General features: G+C 45.6%; 1 protein-coding gene across 6 annotated transcripts in view; it reads right to left on the reverse strand.

Moving 5' to 3' along the window:
* LOC137528858 (rho GTPase-activating protein 11A-like) overlaps positions 1-12,080 on the reverse strand; it is a 95,376-nt gene that overhangs the window by 72,995 nt on the left and 10,301 nt on the right. For all 6 annotated transcript variants that reach the window (XM_068250559.1, XM_068250558.1, XM_068250561.1 and 3 more), the window contains exons 2-4: positions 4,589-4,719; positions 4,423-4,499; positions 1,531-1,627 (exon numbers count right to left, since the gene is read on the reverse strand). In XM_068250559.1, the coding sequence (XP_068106660.1) occupies positions 1,531-1,627; positions 4,423-4,499; positions 4,589-4,687 (273 nt within the window). In that variant the 5' untranslated portion in view covers positions 4,688-4,719. The remainder of the gene's footprint in view (positions 1-1,530; positions 1,628-4,422; positions 4,500-4,588; positions 4,720-12,080) is intronic.

Raw genomic sequence — 12,080 nt, forward strand, 5'->3', positions numbered from 1 at the left:
GGGCGACCATTGAGGAAGCAGGAGCGCCGGCCACTAGCGGACGGCAAGACAGGTAAAGTATTTAAATACATGGGCACCGGGGGCATATATAACACATGGGGGGCAGAGATGGAGGTGGCATTACAAGGCCAATTCTGAAAGATGGTGTTGAAATCGGTTGGGATCAGCCTGCACTGTATGGGCAGTCAACAGGACTCTCTCCGATCAGATAGAGATCTGTCTCTTGGTCGGTCTGACCATACATCGGATTACAAAACCTGAAAGTCCAATGAATCATTTATTTTAATAACATCCGTTCACACACAAGTCTGGAATGGATCTGTTGGAATGCACGATGAGATGATATATTTGCATGGACAACGTGCGCAGTTTCAGTTGCAGTGAAGCTTACTTTTCAAGAACTGTATGCATCTCCTGTATAAATCCCCTTTACTGTGTTTTTACAAAAGATCCAACTCCCCAGTGTCAACCTAGCCTAAGGGCTCAGACACACTAGAAGCGCTTTTTCTTAGTCCTTTTTGGCTATTAGAGCTTTCTGGGATTTATTTTTTTTTTAAATGGTCATACTGACTTGCATTAAAATAAGATCACGATTTTACCACAATTTTAAAGTAAGTCAATGGGAGCATTTTTCAAAAGCTCTCAAAAAGCTCTGATGGCCAAAAATCACTCAGAAAAGGGCTTATAGTGTGTGTGCCTAAGCCCTAAGTGTTGGAGAAGTAACATGGAAGCAAACCCATGAGCTGGGTACTGTCAGACTGCCTTCACCATTAGGATATTGTAGAAGTTCTATTCCAACTATTGCTGTCCCCTTTTTCAAATGAGTCCTTTGAAAATACCACCCAACGTTGAAATATTTTGCCTGAAAACCAGTACATGACAAGAAGAGCTGATGCATTCTGACCTGAACCAATCCTACACTTTAGCTAAACTGACCCTTCGAACCAAACATTTAAATAAAGGTTTGTGTTAAAGTGTCACTTTATCTATCAGGGTCAGAAATGCATCAGCTCTTGTTGCGGTCATGTACCACTGCTGTACTACAAAAAATGAGTTTCACTTACCTGGGGCATCTACCAGCCCCCTGCAGCCATCCTGTGCCCTCGCAGTCACTCATGGCTCCTCAGGTTCCCCGCCACCAGCTAGTTTCATTTTTGATGACTGAGTCGACGTGCCGCCACACGTTCCTTTGCACGCGTTCCCGCTGGTGCAGGGAGCTATCACGGGCATTAACGCCTACATTTTTACACGTTGCAGGTTCAATGTGTCATTTTTACGCGTAAAAATGTACACGTTAATGTCCGTGCTGGCGGCGGGGGACCGGAGGAGCAGAGAGTGACTGCGAGAGAACAGGATGGCTGCAGGGGGCTGGTAGATGCCCCAGGTAAGAAATTTTTTTTTTTTCCCCAGAGTTAAGGATCCTTTTAAATAGATGACTAACAAAACATGTGATTTTTATCTTAACATTTGGAGTGCATAACTTTTTTTGTTGATAGCAGCAAATTCCCATAAGAATGAAGTATACCATACCTTGAGGGTTTTAATTCTATTTACAGATCCAGATTTGCGAAAGAGGCCTTCAGTGGAGAGATGGCTGCTAAGGAACTGACAGATGTCAACCACAAGCCTGAAGGAGATAAAGGAGAAGATTACTACTAGTCATTTTAGCCTGTTAAGGTGGCCATACACTTATAGATTTGCAGCAGATTCTACCATCAGATTTCTGTCAGGAATCTATCTGATGTGTGCCACACAATAGGAGCAGATTTCCAATAGATTTCAGAATGAAATCTATTGGAAATCGATCTAAATGCATTATTGGACGATTAGATCCAAAGCAACTCTATGGGCCATCGATCTGCTGCCAGCAGCAGATCAACCTAGATTTTCCATCATGTCAGATAGATCAAATCCATTGAAATCGTTCGAAATCTGTGACAAATTGATCTAATGGGGAATTTGAAAATCAATTTCTGATCGATCGAGTCTATAGAATCGATGATCGATGGATGGCTGAAATCGACCAGTGTATGGGCCCCTTTAGATAGGTAGGGTTTTTTGCTGCGCACCTCACACTAACAATGTAAAACGACCCTTAAACAATGCAAATTGCCTTGTCAACCTGCTGATCCTATGTAGTGATGTTAGCTACCAGTACGTAGGGAAGGGAGGGGTTAACTTGCCTATGCTGCCACCTATAACCGATGCGTTCCACTCGTGGTCCATGGAACGCCACTACTCCTCCTTCCGGGTTTGAAGCAGGAAGTAGTGGAGTTACGTGCTGCAGGTGGAACGCATGGAACATCGGTGGCAGCATTGGTAAGTTGTCTCCCCCTCTCCCATGGGCAGGGCTATCTAATTTAAATTTAGGATTATGAGTAGCTACGTACTGGTACATCACTAAGCATATGCCTATAAGGACTTATTTCCACTAGCATATTACATTTTGCATATATGTTTTTCTGTATGCAGATTGCCGCATTTTTAAGCAAACTTCAACGCCACTTTTTGTATGCAGCTATCAATACATAGGAAACAGATCCGTGCTACAATCCATAATTATTCTGAGAATCCAGAGAATTTGCATTCAATGGAAAATACTCCATTGACATGCACTGGTTTCAGTTTTGATGGGGGAAAAAAAAAAAAAAAAAAAAAAAAAAAAAAATCAGGGCTGTGGAGTCGGTGCAAAAATCCACCGACTCCTCAGTTTAGGATTCCACCGACTCAGACTCCTCTAATTTGCATATTACAATCTTGTTGATTGAAAGTATGTAACATGAAATTCGTCTCTTAACTGCCAACGCTTAGGAATTTTACAAGACAACTGAAGTGAGAAGGATATGTAGACTACTATATTTATTCCATTTAGTCATAGACTAAAACTAGTCCTTGGTAAGGGCCTTGGTCCTTGGTAAGGGATATCGCGAATCCGCATGCGTGGCCCGCATGCAGATTCGCACAGCCAATACAAGTGGATGGGCCTGTTTCCACTTGTCAGTTTTGCTGTGCAGGATTTTTCTGCATGGTACAGCCCTCAGAATTCGCCTGCGTGTGGAATGCAGGCGAATCGCACGCAATGTATTTAATAGGGAAATCGCATGCGTTTTCCCCATGCGTTTTTGCCGCGAATTCGCATAGGTACCCATGTTAATTCACACAGGCAGTGACATGGTTAAAATCGCATCACCCTAACCTATGCAAAATCGCGGCAAAAACGCATGCGGAATCGCACCCGCATGCGATTTGCCTGCGGTGATTCGCCGGCGATTCTGCAACGCTATAGTGGAAACGGGCCCTAAGAGTACTTGTAAAAGGTACAGACCGGAACAAAGAACATCTATCAGGCCCTAGGCAATGTAACTGTGGGTACATGTAAGAGTGATGTGCAGGTACTCTGCAGGAGAAAAAGGAGCTTCTTCCTCTATTACACATTCTTCATGTACAATCTGAACCAGGTTTATGGGTGATAGACAACACCTCTGTGTTCAATGTGTCACTGGTTCTGAGAGGGGGGAAAACAAAAAAATGGATGTTTGCTGTACATGACAGCATATTTAAAGTAAACCAGAGATATGAAAAGAAGAGGATTTGAAACTCACCTGTGGCTTCCTCCAGCAGCATAAACCCATGGGAGTCCCACGCCGTCCTCCCACGGTCTGCCGTTAAGCTGCGATCAGCCCTGGTAACAGGCTCAGTCGGGTTCAGTCTGGGTCTTCTGCACATGTGCGGACCCTCCCATGCATGCACAGTAGACTCAGACTGGACACGACTGAGTCAGTTACCGGAGCTGTTTGCGGCTGAACGGCAGACCACAGGAGGCTGGCGTGGCACTCAGGCGGGTTTATGCTGCTGGAAGAAGCAGCGGATGATTATCAAATCATCTTTTCAGATCTCTGGTTTACTTTAAAGTTATAACAGTGGAGTGTCGCATTAAAATGGCCAGACAACCTCGATTGTCAAATCTTGTCCATATTTGTGGTACGAGGGATTAATGAATCCGTGGCAACACATGTTACAATAAAAAGATTTGATTTCACAGTAATTCGATAAAAACGATCGGTTGTACAGAAAAATCAAAAGTCATTTATTCAAGCAAGAAATATGATCAAGTTTCCTGTTTTTTTTTCTATAAAACTCGATCGGGAGTTGCAGATATTTCTGTACAATTTTTCTGAATATTAAATGATGTGGGATAGACTGTCAATTTCTTGATTTATACAGCCAAGCTATTTTTTCTGGATTTTCAATCTTTTTTTTCCATAATTGGGGAAATCTTGAACACATCCATGTGCTACACTGGTCAGATTTATCAAATGTTACAATCAGAAAAACTGAGGCTCCTATGGAAGAAGAGCGCTTTACAAATGCTTTGTTGGTAATGTGCGGCGGGCCAACATGACGAATGGCAAACATACTCACTGGGGCACTTCTCTCTCTGTGCTGGGTGGAAGCGACTGCAGAGGAACACCAAACAATCCCCCATTGGATGATTTTCTCTAAGGAGGAAAAGGACACACAGGACAATCTGATGAATATGTTCAGCTGTCTGTAATATTTCCAGCAGCGTCGCTGTGCTCATTCTCACCTGAACATCGGGGCTGACTGTCTTCTTTGGCATCCGCAGTTTAATCCCCAGTGATTTCAAATGTTGGATAATGACAACTGATGGGCCTGTGGCTCTCATGATTAGTAGGACGTGGGTTTCTTATATCAAGTCTAAAATACAAATAAAATCATTATGTAACTGTCAGGAACCCAGCCTCACGGCAAGATTGCAGAGACAGGACCTGACTGTTTTCAACCAATGTGAGAGGAGCAGCAACCTAATTTAACCTCCTTTGGTGGTAACCCCCTTGGTGGTAATGGTCGGGGCGGAAAACCGCAGCTCAGAGCGGTAACCCCGACCTACACTCGGGGTAGCCACCGGAGGCTCTATGCAGAGCGATGCGCGCAGCGAGCGTTTCAACTCCCCTCCCGGGTGATCCCGTCGTCAACCGCCATCATTCTTCCGCGCCTCTGCTTCCCCCTGGTGAGATCGCAGTCTCACTTTAGGGTTACAACACCACCTGGAGGCCGGAGGGAAAACTGCAGCACTGGAGCCCAGGGAGGCAAGTACAGGGGCTACTGCAGGCTCTCTGCTGGTATGATTATTTTTTTCATAACTTTAGGGTCTAAAGCAGGCATGGGCAAACTTGGCCCTCCAGCTGTTAAGTAACTACAAGTCCCACAATGCATTTGCCTTTATGAGCTATGACTGTGGCTGCCAGACTCCTGCAATGCATTGTGGGACTTGTAGTTCCTTAACAGCTGGAGGGCCAAGTTTGCCCATGCCTGGTCTAAAGGCACATGAAAAAAAAAACAAAAAAAACCTGTACCGCTTTTAGACCCCAACATCAGAAGGAATCATACCGCCAGGGAGGTTAAAGTAGGCCTATATTAAAACTAGAATTGAACTTACCTGGGGCTTCTACCAGTCCCTTGCAGCCGCTCTGTGCCTGCACCGCCACTGAACGATCCTCTGGTTCCCTGCTGTGCCGTTACCCATTAGATGCAGATGCACGTGGCCACGGCTGCAAATGCGCAGTGGTCCATCGACTCACCAGTCAGCCGGCCAGAAGAGGGTCGCTGCGGGGAACTTCAGGAACACTTAGGCCACATACACACATCAGACCATAGTCTTTTGAAAATGAAAGATCACAGACCAATCTTACCACCCTTCCTGTAGTATAAGAGCCATACTCTACACAGTCTTTTCTATGGAGCTGAACTCCCCATCATATAGAAATCTTTGCAAGATGCTGCACACACAGATGCTGCACAGACATAAAAGATCAGTATCTGCAAAAGATCTGTTCCTGCCAAAGATCCATTCCTGCAAATTGCAATGATAGTCTATGAGGTCTGCAGATCATCATACACACACATGATTTAACTGACATTCATCTGCAGATCAGATCCAGCAGGATGGATTTTCAGATCTGCAGATGATTGCTTGATCTGCAGATGAATGTCAGTTAAATCATGTGTGTATGATGATCTGCAGATCTCATAGACTATCATTGCAATTTGCAGGAATGGATTTTTGGCAGGAACAGATCTTTTGCAGATACTGATCTTTTGTGTCTGTACAGCATCTGTGTGTGCAGCATCTTGCAAAGATTTTTTTCTGATGGGGAGTTCAGCTCCATAGAAAAGACTGTGTAGAGTATGGCTCTCATACTACATGAAGGGTGGTAAGATTGGTCTGTGATCTTTCATTTTCCAAAGACTATAGTCTGATGTGTGTATGAGCCTTTTGTGACAACACGACCAGGGTGGCTGCAGGAGGCCGGTAGAAGCCCCAGGTAAGTTAAAGGGGAACTGAAGAGAGAGGTATATGGAGGCTGTCATATTTATTTCCTTTTAAGCAATACCAGTTGCCTGGCAGCCCTGCTGATCCTCTGTCTCTGATACTATTAGCCATAGCCCCTGAACAAGCATATGCAGCAGATCAGGTGTTTCAGACTTTAAAGTCAGATCTGACAAGACTAGTTGCATGCTTGTTTCTGGAGTGATTCAGATGGTCTGCATTGCTAGTCATAGTTCTCACACAGTATGTGAATCGCATGTGACATATGGAGGCTGGCATATTTATTTCCTTTTAAACAATGCACATTGCCTGGCTGTTCTGCTGATCATCCGTCTCTATAGGCCGGTTTACACTGCATGTACTGGATCAAACGGATCCGTTTTAATTAGCGCACGGTCAATGCGATGCACCCGTCGATCTGCATTTATCACAGCCACAACAAACTTATGCTCCATTCGGCAGAACAGATCCGCTTGAACTGGAGCAATGTGATAAGATGCTATTGATTAACATAACATCCGTTAGGTTTTTTTCTGTTTAGTTCCGCTAAAAATATATATTTTTTTATGCCAGTGTGAACCAGGGCGGTGCAGTAATTTTGGTTAAAGAGACACTGAAGCTAAACTAATTTTGCCCATTTTACCTTATAATTCGCTTCAGTGCTCTCATGACACGTAAACCGCCGCACCTGCGCTGCAAAACGAGGGCTGCAGAGCCCCCAAATCCCTCTGCAAATATCCACGTCTAACTTGGTCGTGGATTTTGCTGCTCTGAGAGGCAGAGCTATGAGCTGTAGCTCTGCCTCTCTTGCCGTCAATCGCCGCCCCTCTCTGTAAAGGAAGAGTGAGAGGGGCGGGGAGAGGCTGCGATCCGCCGCAATGGACATCAGAAGAGGCAGTGCTGAAGCTAAAAGCTCTGCCCCTTCCAAGAAATGCCGGCTGGATTGCCCCCCTGGGATTTGGGTGCTCTGCAGCCCTCGTTTTGCAGCGGGGACGCGGCGGTTTACATGTCATGAGAGCACTGAAGCGTATTATAAGGTAAAATGGGCAAAATTAGTTCGCTTCAGTGTCTCTTTAACTGGAGTTAGAGGTTTCATAAACAAAGGAGTCATAGTTGGATGATTTTTGTACCGACTCCACAGCCCTGGTGTGAACCAGCCCCAATACTTATAACTATAGATCCTGAGCGAGTATGCAGATCATGTGTGTTTCTGGCACTTCTGCAGCCAGAGATCAGCAGGGTTGCCAGGCAACTTTTTTTTTTTTTTTAAGGCAATAGTCTACTTTAGGGGGTGCACCAGGAAACCTTGGCCCATATGCAATTCACTTTTTCACTTGCGTTTTCTCCTAGGTGATATGATAATTTTAAACTTGTCAATAAAATGCAGTTTAAACCACCAGCAAGCAAACAAATACTCAAAATAACTTTGATAGTACGTTTTAAACTATTTTTTATATACTTTTCCATTGCACAGTGCCAAAAAAGTTATTTTTTACTTTATTAAGTTATTGAAAAAAAATTATCTCCTGGGAGAAAACTGAGAAGAAGAAGTGAATTGCATATGGCCCCTTATGAGGAAATTCAGCTAACATGCTTGGGTGGACAGCACCCTCCCGAACTGCTAGGTTTCCCATAGCTTGTATTAACCACTTCAGGATTCTGCATACGCGTAAGTACGCCCCGGAGTCCTGAAGCCCATAGTGAAGAGGGGAGGGAGGAATAGCGCTGCGGAGGGGGGCTTTGAGGAGCTCCCCCCGCTAGGCACAGCAGCGCGGCGGCGATCAGACCCCCCCAGCAGGACATCCCCCTAGTGGGGAAAAAAGGGGGGGTAGGGGAGTCTGATCGCCCTGCCTAATATCTGATCTGTGCTGCGGGCTGAAGAGCCCCCGCAGCACAGATCAGGCTGAAATCCGGAAGTGGTTAAACTACGCCCACACTACTTGGCCAATCACAATGCTTTGTGCCGTAGAGGGTGCTGTTATTGGCGAACTGCTCCCTATGAGGATTCCTGCTGGGTCCCCAAAAGTAAACTAAGTAGACTTATTCGCACCTTCAGTGAACCTGAGGTGAGAGTGATATGGAAGCTGCCATATTTATTGCCTTTTCAACAATACTAGTTGCCTCCATCAGCCCTGCTGATCTATTTGATTGCAGAAGTGTCTGAATTACACCAGAAACAAGCTGGTCAGAAACCCCTGATCTGCTGCATGCTTGTTCAGGGTCTATGGCTTAAAGTAATAGAGACAGAGTATCAGCAGGATAGCCAGGCAACTGGTATTGCTTAAAAAGGAAATAAATATGGCAGCCTACATATCAATCTCGCCTCGGGTTCACTTTAAGGCTACTTACACACCAAGACATTGCGTTTTAGGGGACGTTATGGTCGCATAACGTGCTCCTAACGCAACGCATGGTGGTGCGGGTGAGCCGCGTTAGCGGCTCTATCTGCATAAGGTCTCCCAGGGCGGCGCTCCTTGGCCGGCGGGACCTCGTGATGCGGAGCGAGACACTCCGCATCACGTGGTCCCGCCGGCCAATCAGCAGGCGCCAGTGCAGTGCATATTAAGTAGCCATGTGCGCGGCTACTGTAGCGGCATCTCCCCGCCTCTTCTCCGCCCCCCCCCCCCCCCCCCCCTGAGCATGTGCAAACAGTCTTACGCGGCTAAAGCCGTTAGAACGCACAGCATGCTGCACTTTCACTACAACGTGCAGCGTTACATGTAACGTAACGTGGGCAGTGTGAACAGCCCACTTGTGTTACATTGCTGTGCGCTGGGGGAGCGTTACAGGCTGCACTAACGTGCGCCTGTAACGTCCCTGTGTGGAACCAGCCTAAAGGGAACAAAAAAATAAAAAAGTTCAACTTACCTGGGGCTGCAGACGTCCTGTGCCCAAGCTGGTCCTCTGGTCCCCGGCAGTGAGTTAGTTTCATTTTAGCTCATGGGCCACTGTGCATCCTCGCTCATGCCACCATACTGCGCATCTGTGCGGTGGCAGTGTGATCGAGGAAGTGCAGTGCCCACTGGCCAGAAACTAAACTAGCTCACAGCAGGGGACTGGAGGATCAGATTGTCCCGTCGCGGGCACAGGACATCTGCTGCCCCAAGTAAATTAAGGCCCGTTTCCACTATCGCGAAATTGCATGCGTTTTCTGAACGCATATTTGCGTAACCAATTCAAGTTAATTAGCCCGTTTCCACTGGTCAGGAAAACAGAGCTTTTTTTCTGTGCAGGAAACATCTGCACAGCAGAGCCATCAGAATTCGCACACTGCAAAATTTGCATACGTTTTCGCTATGCGAATTTGTGTGTTTTCGCATAAAATCAATGTAAAAGCACACAGGCACTAACATGGTTAAATTCGCATAATTACCAACATACGCGAAAACGTACATGGATTCGTAGTAAAATTTGCGTACACATCTACATGCAAATTAGTTTTCGCGTTTTCCCGCAACGAATTCACACCACACAAGTGGAAACGGGCCCTCAAACTTTTTCCCCCTCAGTTAAGGTTCCTTTGAGGCCTGAAACCCACTAGAAAGCACAAAACCGCTTTCACAATTGCTAGTGATTTGTGAAAGCAGTTTGCAAGCGATTTTGGGAGCGATTTCCCTGCTCCTATACAATGCATTAAAATTGAAACGCTCCCAAAATACTGCATGTCTTGCGATTTCCTTAATCTCAATTTCTCCAGTGGAATCTGTCCCATCCATGTACATTGGCAGGGCGTTTAGGGTAATTGCTAGTGATTGAAAGCGCTCCCTGAAAACTCAAAAAAAAAAAAAAAAAAAAAAAAAAAAAAAAACTCTAGTGGGCTCCAGGCCGGAGAGATTCTTAAGGTGGCCATACACTTATAGATTTGCAGCAGATTCGACCATCAGATTTCTGGCAGATGCCTGTCAAGTCCAATCTGACAGGAATCTATCTGATGTGTACCACACACTAGGAACAGATTTCAGAATTAAATCTATTGGAAACTGATCTAAATACATTATTGGACCATCAGATCCAACGCAACACTATAGGTGGCCATACACTGGTCGATTTGCCATCAGATTCGACCAACAGATAGATCCCTCTCTGATCAGAGAGGAATCGTATGGCCACCTTTACTGCAAACAGATTGTGAACCGATTTCAGCCTGAAACCGTTCACAATCTGTTGTGGTGGTGCTGCTGCTGCCACCCCCGCCCGCCCGCATACATTACCTGCTCCGCCGGCGCGACTCCAGTCCCCCGGTCACCGCTGCTCTGTCTGCACTCTGGTCTCCCGGTCCGGCATGCCTCACTTCTTCTAGCCCGGCAGGAAGTTTAAACAGTAGAGGGCGCTCTACTGTTTAAACTTCCTGCCGGGCTAGAAGAAGTGAGGCATGCTGGACCTGGAGACCAGAGCGCAGACAGAGCAGCGGTGACCGGGGGACTGGAGTCGCGCCGGCGGAGCAGGTAATGTATGCGGGCTCTATTGCGTCGGTCGTCGGGCACTCGAACGCCGCTAGCGATGCGCTCTTTACCCGCGGGCGATCGACGGTTATTTTCCGCACGGCGCGATCGGACGAAATGGATCGAAATTCGGCGTGTAGCGTGAACGATTGGCAGCAGATTCGATCCCAGTAATCGAATCTGCTGTCGAAACGGGCGCAAATCGGGCCAGTGTATGGCCAGCTTATGAGCCATCGATCTGCTGGCAGCAGCAGATCCACCTAGATCTTTCATCTTGTCAGATCAAATCGATCGCTATCAGCTGCAAATCGATCAAATGGGGAATTTGATAGAATCGATTTTTGATCGATTCTATAGAATCGATCGATGGCTGAAATCTACCAGTGTATGAGCCCCTTTATTCCCAGTTCCATGCAAATCTCCATGCATTTATAACCTAGTTAATATATTAGCTGTCAGCTGGTTAATTAACCAGCAGCCACTTTCAAAAGCACAGCCATTTCAAATGTGTAAATGAAGCACAACTCTAGTGATGGTAACAAACTGGCCAGCTATACTACTAACACAAAATAAAGAGATATTTATAGGAATGAACAAAACATTGACAGACAACCTATTCCCAGTACTGCCTGTTACTCAGCTAATAACATTTCTAATTTCACATGAACCACCTTACAGTCAGTCACCTTCAAGCTAACAGAACACTATTATTTTGTAGAGGAAGACAGCAATAGCAGCCTCCATATTTCGATGACAGGTTTGCATTAAAAATGCAGCAAAGGAAAAAAAACGATGCAAAGGTAGCAACAATTTACATAACTCTTTAGAACACCTGAAATGAGAGGGATAAAGAGGCTGCTATAATTATTTCCTTTTAAACAATGCAAATTACCTGGCAGTCCTGACGATCCTCTGCCTCCAATCTCTGCTGCACATAATGCAATTTCCCATCAGATAGATGAGTCAAATTGATTATTTCTGACAAGTCCAATCTGATGGCCGATCATTTTTCTGATCACTTCTCTACAAATTAGAAAATCAGATTGAATCTCTTGGAAATAATTGATTCAACCTGTCTATCTTGATGGGGAATTGCATGGTGTGTACCAGGCATAATAACTTTAGCTATAGACTCTGAACAAGCATGCAGATGAGATGTTTGACTAAAGTCTGACTGGTTTAGCCGCATGCTTGTTTCAGGTGTGCGATTCAGACATTACTGCAGCCAGAAGAGAAGCAGGACAGCCAAGCAACTGATAAAATATGGCAGCCTCCATATCCCTTAT

The sequence above is a fragment of the Hyperolius riggenbachi genome, chromosome 8, assembly GCF_040937935.1.
Source record: "Hyperolius riggenbachi isolate aHypRig1 chromosome 8, aHypRig1.pri, whole genome shotgun sequence".
In the NCBI taxonomy this organism is placed as follows: Eukaryota; Metazoa; Chordata; class Amphibia; order Anura; family Hyperoliidae; genus Hyperolius; species Hyperolius riggenbachi.